The 15,709-nt window shown below is 37.9% G+C and overlaps 1 protein-coding gene across 9 annotated transcripts in view; it reads right to left on the bottom strand.

Annotated features, from left to right (window-relative positions):
• Positions 1-15,709, bottom strand: part of DCDC1 (doublecortin domain containing 1) — a 553,166-nt gene that overhangs the window by 446,851 nt on the left and 90,606 nt on the right. For all 9 annotated transcript variants that reach the window (XM_089309905.1, XM_089309913.1, XM_089309931.1 and 6 more), the window contains one exon: positions 2,508-2,601. In XM_089309905.1, coding sequence (XP_089166031.1) covers positions 2,508-2,601 — 94 coding nt within the window. The remainder of the gene's footprint in view (positions 1-2,507; positions 2,602-15,709) is intronic.

Genomic DNA, 15,709 nt, shown 5'->3' with positions numbered 1-15,709 from the left:
AAATTTGAGTTACAAGCAGTATCAAAATGTCACAAACAAAATGAATTTAATAAGTACTAACTAGGGATGATAAATCAAATAAATAAATTATTTTTATATAGTACAAGTGAGTAAATGGAAGTATCTAGTATAGCCACATCTCCAAATCACTATAGTTTTCTGGAACTATAGCTGAAGTCGTGCAATTAAAGACATGGTAATTGATATCTCTGCCCTCTTCAAGCACAGAATTCAAGTTTAGATGAAGTGATAGGACTATCTCAATAGTATATTTAAACTTACAAATGTGGAATTCCTAATATTTGTGTTTAAGGGAACTAGCCAAACAGTACCTTTAGAAATATTAGATGAGGGGCCAGCACTGTGGCACAGCAGGTTAAAGCCCTTGCCTGAAGTGCCAGTATCCCACATGGGCACCAATTCTAGTCCTGGCTGCTTCTCTTCTGATCCAGCTCTCTGCTATGGCCTGGGAAAGCAGTAGAAGATGGTCCAAGTCCTTGGGCCCCTGCACCCAAGTGGGAGACCCAGAGTAAGCTCCTGGCTCCTGACTTTGGATGGGCGCATCTCCGCCGTTGCGGCCATCTGGGGAGTGAACCAGTGGATTGAAGACCTCCCTGTCTCTACCTCTCTCTGTAACTCTGTCTTTCAAATAAATAAAATAATTTTTTTAAAAAAAAGGAATTCTAGATGGGGGTGGGGGAGGTGGTGCTGTGCTGTAGCAGGTAAGGCTGCCGCCTGCAGTGCCGGCATCCCACATGGGCAATGGTTCTAGTCCCAGCTGCTCCTCTCCGATCCAGCTCTAGTATGGCCTGGGAAAGCAGCAGAAGATGGCCCAAGTCCTTGCCCCCTGCATCAGTGTGGGAGACTGGGAAGAAGCTCCTAGCTCCTGGCTTTGGATTGGCATAGCTCCGGATGTTGCAGCCATCTGGGGAATGAACCAGTAGATGGAAGACCTCTCTCCTTGTTTCTTTTTCTCTCTGCCTCTGGCTCTTTGTAAATCTGCCTTTCAAATAAAATAAATAAATCTTTAAAAAATATTAGATGGAAACCTCATTTGACAGTGAAATTGTTTTAAAGTACATTTTTATAAATTTTGAATAACCTCTTTATAATATTTGAATGATGTCCATCTGAGCAGTTCTATACTTTCTCATTTTTTCTTTATAAATCTGCATTCCAAAATATTGCTAAATTATAAACATGTGTAAATTATTATTTTTTTTTACAGGCAGAGTGGATAGTGAGAGAGAGAGAGACAGAGAGAAAGGTCTTCCTTTGCCCATTGGTTCACCCTCCAATGGCCGCCACAGCTGGCACGCTGCGGCCGGGGCATCGCGCTGATCCAAAGCCGGGAGCCAGGTGCTTCTCCTGGTCACCCACGCAGGTGCAGGGCCCAAGCACTTGGGCCATCCTCCACTGCACTCCCTGGCCACAGCAGAGAGCTGGCCTGGAAGAGGGGCAACCGGGACAGAATCCTGCGCCCCAACCGGGACTAGAACCCAGTGTGCTGGCGCCACTAGGTGGAGGATTAGCCTATTGAGCCGTGGCGCTGGCCAAATTATTTTTATTTATCTAGTTTGAGTACTAAAGTTAAAGTACCTAACAATTTTTTTTCTTTTTCAAGTGACAGAGAAACTTCTTTTTAAAAGATTTATTTATCTATTTATTTGAAAGGCAGAGAATCAGAAAAGAGTTAGATTTCCCATCCTCTGGTTTACTTCCTAAATGCTTGCCAGACTGAAGTCAGGAGCTCAGAACTCCATCCAGGTCTCTCATACATGGGACAGGAACCCGAGTATTTGAACCACCATCTGCTACCTCCTAGGTGCATTAGTGGGAAGCTGCATCGCAAGCAGAGTAGCCCAGACTCCACCTGGACCTCCAGTATGGGACATGGGCATCCACAACTTAATGAACTGTGCTTCAATGTCTGCCCCTATCCATCAATATTTTCAAAGAATCCAAACTGTGCTAAAATAAAAGCTTCTTAAAATTTAATTCCCTTTCGTGATTTCCCTTAGTATAAGAATACCACATTTATCCATGTTATAATTAATTTTTATCTGTTTTCGAGTATTTAAAGCAAAAAAAACAAATCTTACAAATGCCTTTCAAAATATTATTACAGGGGCCGGTGCTGTGGTGCAGCAGGTTAATGCCCTGGCCTGAAGTGCCAGTATCCCATATGGGCGCCAGTTCAAGATCCGGCTACTCCACCTCCCATCCAGCTCTCTGTTATGGCCTGGGAAAGCAGCAGAAGATGGCCCAAGTCCTTGGGCCCTTGCACCCACTTGGGAGACCTGGAAGAAGCTCCTGGCTCCTGGCTCCTGGCTTCAGATCAGCACAGCTCTGGCTGTTGCAGCCTATTGGGAGTGAACCATTGGATAGAAGACCTCTCTCTCTCTCTCTCTACCTCTCCTCTCTCTGTGTGTAACTCTGTCTTTCAAATAAATAAATAAATCTTTTAAAAAATTTAAAAAATTATTACAAAAATCTATACCACTTACCTTTTGAAATATCTTCAATTCTTCTGCCATACAAATCATAAATATATCTGGCTGGTGAATTTAAATTCATTTTCATTGTGCAAGTATCTAAAACCTACACAGGAAAAAATTATAAATAATTTATTATGTTAAGCTCTCATTAAAATGAATACACATTTAAAGGCCCTTCTGTACATACTCTATGGCTATTAAAATTACATTATAAAATAAAATTCATGATTTATGAAATGTTTAAAGTATATGAAATGAAATAGAATTTTAAAAAAGAGAAGGAAGGAAGGATGATGGCTGAAATATTATAAAACCATTTACTTTTAGAAAGACACAAATAAAGGGAGAGGAAATTCCCATCTGCTGGCTCATTCCCCAAATACCTGCCATCACAGGGTCTTGGCTAGGGCTTAAGTCGGGAGCCACGAAAGCCACCCAGCTCTCCCAAAAGAGTGGCAGGAACCTAATTAGCTGAGCCATCACCACTGCTTCCCAGGTTCTGCCTTGGCAGAAAGTTAGAGTCAGGAGATGGAATTAGGAATCCAATCCAGGTATCCAACACGGGCATCTTAATCACTAGCCTAAATATCTGCTGCACAATAACCATTAGTACCCACTATTTAATAAATGGTAGAGCCTTATAACTGCACAATTTGCATGTTATCCTTGCTGCTTTCTATAATTTCCACTTATTTCACGATGGGAGGATATTGCTTTTTAAATGAGATTTTAAGGTACTTTCTTTAGCTGTTTAGCTCTTCCCAGGATCTTGTTCAAGTATATTGCGTTCCTTCACTTTACTCATTCTTCATACATAGGTAACCTTTACTACAAAGCTTGCAAAATCTTAACTCCATGTGGATCTCACTTTCCACTGTCTGTACATGCAGAGAGAAAGTCACACAGCTGAACACATCCATATTACTATTACATCACCAACCTCTATGGCCCCTCTCTAGTGCCCAGACACTTCTACTTCATTTCTTGGGTCGAATTTCTCTCCTGCTTTCCATGATGCGTATTTCCAAGCATCTCCACTCACTCTTTCCACTCAGCCTCCCCTTCTCATTTGGTAGACGACACAACCTTCTACATCACAGAGAAAATTAAAGCCTCAATGTACTTAACTTCTACACCTATCCTCACTTTTTCTCCTCTAGTTGTATTACAGGAGTTCCTGTTCTAAATTAAGGTCAATATCCCACTTATACTTTCAACTATGTTTGCTCTCAGCTAGGCAATATAAATTATCCATCATTTCTTCTCTCTCATGTATATTTAACTACATCTTCTGAACTAGTCTTTCTTATCTTAAACATAATTCTTTCGCTCCTAAAAATTACATCCCCTTACCCACCTCTCCCTCTAGGTACCCCTCCTCCTTTTACAGCTGGCAGTATTAAAGGATTAGTCCATGCTCTTTGTTTCCCTTTCACCCCACTAATTCAGTCTGGTTCTCTTACCATTATACCATTATTTGATTGAAACAATTCTCACAGAGACTTGTAATAATATCCATGTTGACAAATACAAAGGACATTTTCTTAATCTTCAGTTATTTTGACCTGTGAGCATCGTTTATCACTTCTTTGTTTAAACATTTACTGAGACAAAATCCAGTTAGTTTCCTCCTGCTTATTTCTGTCCTCTTCATAGGTTCTAGCCCCTCTATTCACTCATGGGCGTTTCTCAAGATAAATCCTAACAGTCTTTCATCTTCACTCTATATTCTCACTTAAGGCCAGTTAAAAAATTCCCCAGAGTTTCATCTTCCCATCTACATACAAATGGTTGCCGACATTAATAAGTCCACCCTAGGGGGTTCATGTTCCAAAAATGATGAAAATTGATTTAGCAAACTCAGTGAGTAAGTACAGCAAATAGATTACAATGGTATCCACTATATAAGCCTAAGAAGCAAACTATTTAATTAAGAATCTGGGGGAGAATTTTAGAAGAAATTTAGCAAGCTGAAAACTGTGAAAATGAATGGATAATTATGACATTAATTCTTTGGATTACTAAAAATGTATCACCTTTGGCAATTAATGGTACTTGTTTAGTGGGAGAGAACTATAATTTCTCATGAATCTTTTGAGAAAGTGAGTATGTTTCTATAATTTTTTTTTTGCTAACTGAAAGCTGTAAAATAGATCATGAATTTTCAAAGAATGAAAATGTAATGAAATGCCATAGCATAGATAACTGCTGAGGCCAACATTTTACAATGACTTATAATAAGAATTATGATCATTATTTTAACCTGAACATGCCTGGAGATTGGGTTGAATTTCTACCTATCTTTTCAAGTAGCATAAGGCACTTTCATGAATAAATCCTGGAAGTAAGTTTGCTCGTCTGCATTTGTTTTATTCTCGTAAATGCAGGTGATAGAATAAATAGCATAATAGACAGTTGTTTGTTCTTATGAGTAATGAAACAAATATGACTTGCAAAAGTAATCACTTCTTGTGAACTTTTGTTCTTCTGTGGTATTCTAGCTTTTTATTATTAAAATGTGAAAGAGAAGTAGATAACAAGAGGATATTTTCTAATTAATCTATTAATACGCACTCTTTGCATACTTTATTCCTAAATGATTTCTTCTAATGAATAATTAACTGATTTCAGATAATTCTATTATTTTTGCTTATTTTTAAAATCTATCAAATTGAAATATAATATACATGAAATAAACTATACCTATTTTAAGCGCACAGCTGGATACAAACAGAAAAATGTATACACCTATGTAACCACCACCACAATCGAGATATGGAACAGTTCCATTGCCCTTCCAAGATTCCTCACATTCTTCCCGATCATAACTCACTACCACTGGCCCCCAGGCACCCACTGATCTGCTTTCTCTCATTAGAGAACGGTTTTGTCTATTCAACAATTTCACCACATGTGATACAGTACATCTGCATTCTTCATCTACCACAATGCTGATTCCTTTTTATTGCTGAAAAAGATTGCTTGGCATGGACATTTCATAATTTATCTATTCACTAGATGATGGACTTCTGGGTTGCTTCTAGTTCGAGGCTATTATGAACAACCCTACTATGAATATTCATTTAAAAGTTTTTGTGTTGACAAATGTAAATTCCTTAGCAATTAAGTAATTGCTATTGTAAGTGTATGTTTATCTGTATCTGCCAAACCATTTTGCAAAGTTATTGTATTATTTTGCATTCCCAACAGCTAAAAATGAGATTTCTAGTTGCTCCACATGTGATATTGGCAAACTTTTTTATTTTAGTCATTCTAATATGTGTGTAGTGGTAACTCACTGCAAGGTTAATTTTCATTTTCTTAATGACTAGTACTATTGAGCATCTTTTCACACAGTTATGGCCAATTTCTATGATCTTGTTCAAATCTTTTGATCTTTTTTTAAAAAATTGAGTTGTTTTTTACTAATCAGTTGTCAGAGATTTAAAACTATTTTGAAAATAAAAGGTTTTTTGGTCATCTAAGTATTTTCTGAATATTTTGTCCCAGTCTGTGGTTTGCCTTTTGATTTTATTAATGCAGAAGTTTTTCAGTTTGGATAAAGGACATTTAATCATTTCTTTTGTTCACATAGAAAAAAATTTTTTTGTTTTATGTCTCTTTAAAGAAATCTTTGCTAATCATAAATTTGAGAAGTTGAATTCATTTTCCTTCTAATTTCCTTTCATATTTCTTCTTTGAGTCATGTGTCATTTATAACAGTGTTGCTTAACATCCATATATCTGGATGATATTTTGTGATTTATTTCTCAATTCTTTTGTGGTCAAGAAACAGTTTATATGATATTAATCCTTTTAACCATATTGGGGCTTGTTTAATAAATAGCAAATTATCTATCCCAGTACATATTACATGCATATTTAAAAGAATCAACTTTTAGATACTCAAATTTGTTTTTGGTATCATTTTCTTTCAGTGAAAAAAAGCATTTAATATTTCTCATAAATTAGGTAAACGGAAACAAATTATCTCATCTTTTACTGGTTTGAGAATGTCTTCATCTCATTTTCATTTTTTGAAAATGAAATATATGTACTGCATCACTTTAAAGATATTATTTCTTTCCACACTTTAAAAGTATCTATTGCCTTTTGGCTTGCATTGCCTCTGATGGGAAGTCATTTTATTCTTACTCTTTGAACCCCTATACTTAGTGTGTTTCTATTCCTGTAGGCTTTTGTCTTTATCACTGTTTATAGTATTATGAATTTATGTCCTTAATGTGGTTTTCTTCCTGCTGGAGGTACATTGAGCTTCTTTTTTTATAGAAAGCTTTTACTTAATAAATATAAATATAAATTTCATAAGTACAACTTTTGGATTATAGCGATTTTTCCCCCTATACCCTCCCTCCTACCCCCAAACCATCCCACCTCCTTCACCCCATCCCATCCCATTCTTCATTAAGCTTCATTTTTAATTATCTTTATATACAGAAAATCTATATTAAATAAAGATTTCAACAGCTTGCATCTACACAGACACACAAAGTATAAAGTACTGTTTGAAGACTAGTTTTACCATTAATTCTCATAGTTCAACACATCAAGGACAGAGGTCCTACATGGGAAGCAAGCACACAGTGACTCCCGTTGTTGATTTAACAATTGACACTCTTATTTATGATGTCAGTGATCGCCCGAGGCTCTTGTCATGAGCTGCCAAGGCTATGGAAGCCTTTTGAGTCCACAAATTCCAACCTTATTTAGACAAGACCATAATCAAAGTGGAAGTTCTCTCCTCCCTTCAGAGAAAGTTACCTCCTTCTTTGATGGCCCCTTCTTTCCACTGGGATCTCACACATATCTTTCATTTAGGTCATTTTTTGGCCACAGTGTCTTGGCTTTCCATGCCTGAGCTTCTTGATCTATGGGTTGAGATTTTTCAGGAACTCAGAAAAAAAATTTTGGTTTTTATTTTTTCATTCCCCTTCCTAGTATTTCTAAGGTTCATTTCATATATATATATATATGAATATATATATATAATTTATATATATAATTTCACTGCTTGATTTTATTCCACAAGTTGTTGGCACCTGATTTCAGCCTCTTCCTTTTTCTTCTCTGTACTTCAGTTTGGATTGTTTGGATTGTCTTATCTTGAAGTTTACTAATCTTTTCTAATGTCTAATCTGGTATTAAACCCAGTCAATGATTTCTTTTTAATTTGAGATGCTGTATTTCTAGGTCTAGGAGTTGTACTCATTTTATTTTTAGTTTCCATTTTTCACATTATACTCATGCTTTAATTGTTTTAACTTATTAATAACGATTTTTCAAAGTGCTTTTGTATAATCTCTTATTATGGGGTCTGCTTCTATTGGTTGACCTTTTCCCCAGACCCAGATTATCTTTTTCAGTATCCTCAGGAATGCCTCTTTTTTTTTTAATAAGGATTTTACTATGAGTGGGGAAGTCACACATTCTTTTTTTTTTTTTTTTTTTTTTGACAGGTAGAGTTATAGACAGTGAGAGAGAGACAGAGAGAAAGGTCTTCCTTCTGTTGGTTCACTCCCCAAATGGCTGCTATGGCCGGCACTTCACCGATCTGAAGCCAGGAGCCAGGTGCTTCTTCCTGGTCTTCCATGCAGGTGCAGGGGCTCAAGTAGTTGGGCTATCCTGCTGGGCCACAGCAGAGAGCTGGACTGGAAGAGGAGCAACCAGGACTAGAACCTGGCGCCCATATGGGATACCCGGTGCTGCAGGCAGGGGATTAACCAAGAGAGCCACAACATCGGCCCCAAGAATGCCTCTTAAACTCAACAAAACCTCTCCCCACTGAATGTTCACAATGCAAATTTCTCCTTACCCTTCACATGCTCCCACAGTTGTTTTCTCTTTACATTCTCACTCTTTCCGTGGTAGTTGTTTGGGCAGGTTTCCTGAAGTTTAGTCTATGCATGAACAACTTAACATTCAGCCAAAGACACAAGAGGATTTCTATACAAATTTGGGAAACTCTTCCCCAAATGGCTTCCTCTGTAAAATTTTCAGCCATTTTAGCTTTCCAGAACTTTAAGTCTTTCACTTCAGCTTAGTAGCCCACCATCGTTTTCCTGGATTCTTTTTCTGTACACTTCACTCTAAATGTCTCCTATAGGTATTATGGAACTACCCTTCAAACTATTTGGAGGTACTGCTATAGAACCCACAGTTTGGTCCACTGGGCTGATGAGCAGAAAGCCAATCCACTGACATTGGTGCAGAAGAAGAAAGTAAGTATTTATTGTAAAGTGCAGAGCAAGGAGCTAGACATTAATTGCTTAATATCTGGGCTCCCTGAGGAGTTAGGGGCAAAGGTTCTTACAGATTGAAAGTGGGGTTCAGAGGTATGTGATCAGCTCATGTCCGAGTGCCTGGTTGGTCAATGGTGCTCGTATCTTTGATTAGTCAATATCACTGTGCTATTTATGGAATTTGTGATGGTCAGGTGGGCTTCAGTTGGTGGGAGTTGGGGGAGGGGGGGTGGGTTACAGGTAACTGGTACCTTTTGTACCAGACCTGGAATTTCCCTGTGTGGACCCTGAAACTCCCTACACAGACCTCTCCACACAATACTGGCCATCAAGGTTTAATCAACTGGAGAAGCAAATGACTTCTCAAGACTGATGATTAGAACTTTGTATGGCCAGCTCTACAACTCTCTCAATTCAGTGAATTCCTTTTGATAAAGGATGGGCAGTTTGGGCTAAGGAAAAGACACAAGATGCTGGGTTCTGCCTTTACAAGAAGGGTTCCATCTCATAGGTAAAAGGGGAAATTACAGAACTCACATCAATTTTGCTCCTTTTCTTAGGCATTACATTTGGTGTTCTCTGGTGTTGAATATCTAAAATCAGTTATCACATCTATTTTATCCAGTTTTTCAGTTGATTAGAATGGGATGACTCATCTGATAATACTAATTCTGGTGTGACTAGAAGCAGATGTCTCAGATTTGTATTTTTAATGTTTATGCTCAATTTTTCAGCTATTAATTTTTTAAATGTTAACAGATATATAAACAACTGTACATATTTATAGGGTAATAGTGACTTTTTGGTATGTACATACATTGTATAATGTCCAACCAACATAAATAGTAGGTATTGAAATGTAAGAAAAAAATACCCTTGGCAAATTTGAATAATGAAAAAATATTGCTCTTGAAATAAAAGAATGGATTCTAGTCCTCGCCTTCCCAGTTGATTGAGTTTGTAGATGATAGTTAACTTCAAGTCTCAGTTTTCTGAATTGCTTGACTAAAGGTCTGGGACTCTCATGTCCAGAAATTTGATAAAGTTTACCATGATACTTTAATTATAAGGTATGAAAGGAAACTAATCTAACAAATCCTTCACTTTAACCATTATTGTTATATGTTCTGAGAATTTAAAAGATAAAATGTATGCATAAAAACTATAAAATAATTTTAATATTATGAAAATAAAACATAGCTTATCAGATTTAATAACATGCTCATGTCTTAATTGCTGTGAAACAATATTAAGGTCTATCCCTAACTATCACTAATAAAATGAATAAATCTCAAACTGAAAATTCCCAATGTTTTTATTCCCATTGAGGAAAATCATGTCTGTTTTTCTTAGAATTTCATTCAAGAGAAAAATTCTGACTACTAAATAATTATACTATTCTTGAATAATCTAATTATATAGACCTAGAAATTCACATTTAATAAACAGAAGATAATTTTATTTATGTCCTCTTGATAACAAATTATATTATTGAATTCCATAGCTGATAAATTAAACATGCTTATATATTTCTATATTAGAATATCACATCAAGTTTTCAGGTACTAATCACTGTAAAATATTATGCTACTCTTTAAAATAATAATAATTTGTGTCAATGGAATTTTTCTATTTCATTAAAGCTTTAAAGAACTTCCAACATCTAATTATGCATGACCTCCCCTGTCAGAACCCATGTTGATCATCTTTAATCAAATTTGGTTACTCCAGTTGCTCCTTTTTGAATCTTTTAAAATGTTCTCTAACTTACTTTACCCACACTACCAGGGTAATCACTGCTGCTATAGTTGTAAGTTTATGTGTGAACAATCCACAACCACACTATTATGTTGCATTTCTTTTCAGTTGAACTGGGCTTTCTTAAAGTTGAAACTTTTCTTAAAGTTTTTGTTGTTGTTTAAACCTATTGGGTAATTTTTCAAATTACCCAATAATGAGCATCATGATAGTCTGAAGTTTGCTCTGGCTTAAAGAAAACTGATAGATTACTATTTATCTTATCTACAACCTGACAGTCATATATGAGTAATTCATTTAGTACTTATATCATTTTTCAGTAATAGTAGGAAAAGTAATTACAATGAAATAGGTTTACAAATAAATATAAAGAAAAATATAAAGGAAGTATTTATTTTTTCAAATCAGACTTGTTATACTTAGACGATGCCTTTTTTTTTTTTTACCATTTTTTTAAAGATTTATTTATTTATTTGAAAGTCAGACTTACAGGGAGGGTGAGACAGAGAGAGAGAACTTCCATTCACTGGTTCACTCCCCCAGATAGCCACAGCAATCAGGGCTGGGCCAGGCCAAACCCAGGAGCCAGGAGCCTCTTCCAGGTCTCCCACATGAGTGGCAGGGGCCCAAGTACTTGTGTCCCTCTCCCTCTCCCTCTCCCTCTCCCTCTCCCTCTCCCTCTCCCTCTCTCCCCTTCCACAGCTTTTCCCAGGCCTCCAGCAGGGAGCTGGATCAAAAGTGGAGCAGCTGGGACTTGAACCGGTGCCCACATGGGATGTTGGTGTTCATGCAGCAGCTTACCATCATATACCACAACGCTGGCCCTGACTATGCCCTTTCTGCCAACATGTAGTTGTTTTCCATTTCTTGCTCTCCAAACTTCCTACACTCATTCTAATCTAAAAAGTATTTATTCCCCATATCCTTTTTTTTTTTTTTTTTTTTTTTTTTTTGTGCCACAAGTTATACAGAGAGAGAGACCTCCCATCTGCTGGTTCACTCTCCAGATGTCCACAACAACCAGGGCCAAGCCAGGCCAGAGCCAGGAATCAGGAGCTTTGGCCAGGTCTCCCAGGCAAGTGGCAGGTGCCCAAACACTTGGGCCTTCTTTCACTGCTTTCCCCAGGCCATTAGTAGGGAGCTCAATCAGAAGTGGAGCAGCCAGGATTCAAACTGGCATTTATATGGGATGCCAGCATCATGGGCAGGATCTGTTATGTCACAATACCAGTCCCTGCTCTTTTGTTTTTATAAGTCTATCTATACAAACAGAACAGATTTCATGTGTTTTACATATATAGTTTTAAGAATATAATAATACTGCTGACCCTCCCGGCTTTCCTCCACCCTTCCTCCTCCTTCCTTATTTTTCTCTTAATTTTTGAGATAACATACTTTCTTTTTTTTTTTTTTTTTTTTTTTTTTGACAGGCAGAGTGGACAGTGAGAGAGAGAGACAGAGAGAAAAGTCTTCCTTTGCCGTTGGTTCACCCTCCAATGGCCGCCGCGGCCGGCGCACTGCAGCCGGCGCACCGCGCTGATCCGAAGGCAGGAGCCAGGTACTTATCCTGGTCTCCCATGGGGTGCAGGGCCCAAGTACTTGGGCCATCCTCCACTGCACTCCCTGGCCACGAGATAACATACTTTCAATTTACCTTAAAATCATAAACTTAATCTTCAACTACATAAAGAATTCAATAAGTAGAAAATGGAAAGACTACTGTTCCTTGGGAGTATAGACAAGGCTATAAACAATAATCAAATCTTAAGATGTCAATGTCACTTATACACATTACATTTTCTTGGAACTCTGTATATAGGGGAACAAGAAAGAAGACTATGAAGATTGCCACCAATTAGTAAGTTTGATGTTTAAGTTATCAAATTTTACTGGGCCTAGTAATCATTCGGAGACATTTGTTGAAGCTCAGATTCCCAGGTGTCACGCTCAAGAGAGTCTTAATTCAAAGGCTTGGTGTGAGGCCCTAGAAGTGTGAATTTTTTTTTAAAGATTTATTCATTTAATTGAAAGTCAAAGTTACATAGAGAGAGTGAGAGACACACAAAGAGAGAGATTTTCTACCTACTAGTTCATTCCCCAGATAACCACAAACAGCCAGGGCTGGGCCAGGCTGATGCTAGGAGTCAGGAGCTTCATATGGTCTCCCACATGGCAGCATGGGCCCAAATGCTTGGGCCATTTTCCACTACTTTCCCAGGCCATTAGCAGGGAGCTGGATCAGAAGCAGAGCAGCCAGGACATGAACCAACACCCACATGGGATGCTGGTGTCATAGACTGCAGTTTCACCCACTATGCCACAACTCTGGCCCAAGGAGTCTGAATTTTTAATACAAAGCCCAGATGATTCTGAAGCAGGTATTCTATGAGCCAAACTGTGGAAAGTTCTTCAGGACCTTTGATTGAAGTTAAGTACAAGTGAGCTTCAAAATATTCAAGGAAAATTGAATTAAAAGTTGTTTTAATGCAAAAGAATTGAAATACAAACATAGTTTTTTTTATAAAATGCATTTACCATGAACTTTCTGAAGAAACATCATATATGATGCTTCCAGGTAACACAAAGAGGTATTTTGTTCTCATGCAAGTAATCTGTGATTTCCTAATTAGAGTGCACAAACCCCAAGAGACTGATAAAAATAATTCATGGAGAGAGAAAAAGAACGTTAGAATTACTTTTTTTTTAATCTAAAAACTCAACATTATCAAATATAAGATTGACACTTGGATTTTTTTTCTAAGAGCCAGAGGGAGAATGATGACTAAGCAGTAACCAATTTCCCAAGGCAGAAAAGTTGAAACTTAATCTAGCAGAAGTAAACTTGACTTGCATTGTAGAACCCCAAAAAGGCTCAGAAATTTGAGACATCAGTTACTTCTAAAAGGGGATGGAAACAGGTTGACCATATACATAAAAATAAACCCTCAGAACCCTTTCCTTACCCAGGTGTCAGGCAACAATACTTCTCATGCTAGAAGAGAAGACAGGAGATTTATTCTCCGGAGAGACTAAACTGGGGAAACTGGGGATCAGAGGCACCAACCAGAGCTAAGAGTGGGGACAGTTAACTGAAAGGAGAGAAATCAAAGAAAAATCTATATATAGAAAGTGCAATTCTTAACATCCTCCTCCACTTGACTACTACACTGCTCAAATTGGTAGATTCTATCTGGTAAAACTGATCACCCCTGGGGGAATGAGGGACTTCATGCTAAAGAAAATGCCTAGTTAGGGCCAGCATTGTGGAATGGTGGGTTGGGCTGCCAGCTGCAGCGCCAGTATCCCACATGGGCACTGGTTCCTGTCCCCGTTGCTCTACTTCGGATCCAGCTCCCTGCTTGTGTACCTGGGAAAGCAGCAGAGGATGGCCCAGTGGGAGACCTGGAAGAAGCTCCTGGTTCCTGGCTTCAGCCTGGCCCTGCCAAGGCCATTGTGGACATTTAAGGAGTGAGCCAATGGATGGAAGATTTCTCTCTCTCTCTCTCTCTCTCTCTCTCTCTCTCTCTGTGTGTGTGTGTGTCTTAAAAAGTTTTATAGCTTTTCTTTTCCCTTTAGCTTGGCATCTTTCTTTAAAAAAAATTATTTACTTATTTGATAGAGTTACAGAAAGAGAAGTAGAGGCAGACAAATAGATCTTCCATCCCCTGGCTCATTCCCCCAGATGGTCATAATAGCCAGGGCTGAGTTAGACACAAGCCAGGAGCTAGGAGCTGATTCCAGGTCTCCCATATGGGTGGCAGGGGCCCAAATACTTGGGCCATCCTCCACTGCCTTTCCCAGGCAGGGAGCTGGATCAGAAGTGGAGCAGCTGGAATTCAAACTGGCTCCCACATGGGGTGCTGGCATATCAAGCAGCAGCTTTACCTACTATGCCACAACACTGGCCCCCAACTTGGCATCTTACACCCATTACTTTTTCTCAATACCTTTTTCAACCTCCAGCCATTGTGGCCAGTTGGGGAGTGAACCAGCGGTTGGATAACCTCTCTCTTTCTCTGCCTCTCCTTCTCTCTCTGTGTAGCTCTGAATTTCAAATAAATAAATAAATCTTTAAAAAAAGTTCATGGGCAATTGAATTTTAAAAAAGTTTATTTTATGTAAAAAAACTATGCAATTCATGTATAATTTTTTTCATAAGTATTTCCCATGAACTAAATGAAGATCCCATATAAGCATGCTTTTCAAAATTTTGCACTGAAGTAAATACATTTTAATTCCATTTCTATCAGCTTTTTGAAGTATGCTCATATATGTACAGCTAATATCCTATAGTGGCAAGTGCTATGTGGTTACTAAAACTGCACCAAATAATTCTAAAAGTACCAGATTCATGTTTCAAAGGTATGTTCTATAGTTCTGATGTTGCAGAATTTAATGATAAATATCATTTGGCCCTCATTTCAAAATTCTTAATTACATAACTCTAAAATAATAAATGATTTTTCTTTTTATTTTCCATTTATGATTAAAATGCAATCATTTCTCCCTTGGATTCCTTAATGCTTCATGCTTTATCTTATTTTACCATCAACTCTCAACAATTCTCTTTGTATCCCACTGTAATAGTCTTCACCGTGTTATAGTCCTCACATTCCACTTCAACTTTACAGTATTCAGTAGTAACTTAAAAATAGTAGTTAATAATCCTAATAGTTTATCATAAAAGAGAAAATCATGTGCATTTCTCCTATGATTATGCCGCCTTCTTATTTCTATTACTGATTTAGTACTTACTCTATAAATAAGGTGTTATTCTATGATTAACAACACATATTTCAAAAATTAAATTTAGGGGCCAGCACTGTGGCATAGTAGGTTAAGCCTATGCCTGTGGCGCCGGCATTCCATATGGGCGCCAGTTCGCATCCAGGCTGCTCCACTTCCAGTCAAGCACCCTGATGGTGGCTGGGAAAGCAGTGGAAGATGGCCGAAGTGCTTGGGCCCTGCATCCATGTGGGAGATCTGGAAGAGGCTCCTGGCTCCTGGCTTCAGCCTGGCCCAGCTCTAGCTCTTGTAGCCATTTGGGGGAATGAACCAGAGGATGCAAGACCTCTCTCTTTGTCTCTCCCTCTCTCTGTCTGTAATTCTGTGTCTCAAATAAATAAAATAAACCTTAAAAATTATATTTAATTTCCAAATAATTAGCTAGCCTAATTATTTACTGTTTATCCC

Source organism: Oryctolagus cuniculus, chromosome 1, assembly GCF_051225735.1.
Source record: "Oryctolagus cuniculus isolate XC-2025 breed Fujian yellow rabbit chromosome 1, ASM5122573v1, whole genome shotgun sequence".
NCBI classification, from domain to species: Eukaryota; Metazoa; Chordata; class Mammalia; order Lagomorpha; family Leporidae; genus Oryctolagus; species Oryctolagus cuniculus.
Note: the sequence above shows the minus strand (reverse complement) of the source record. Positions and strands in the feature narration are given on the sequence as shown.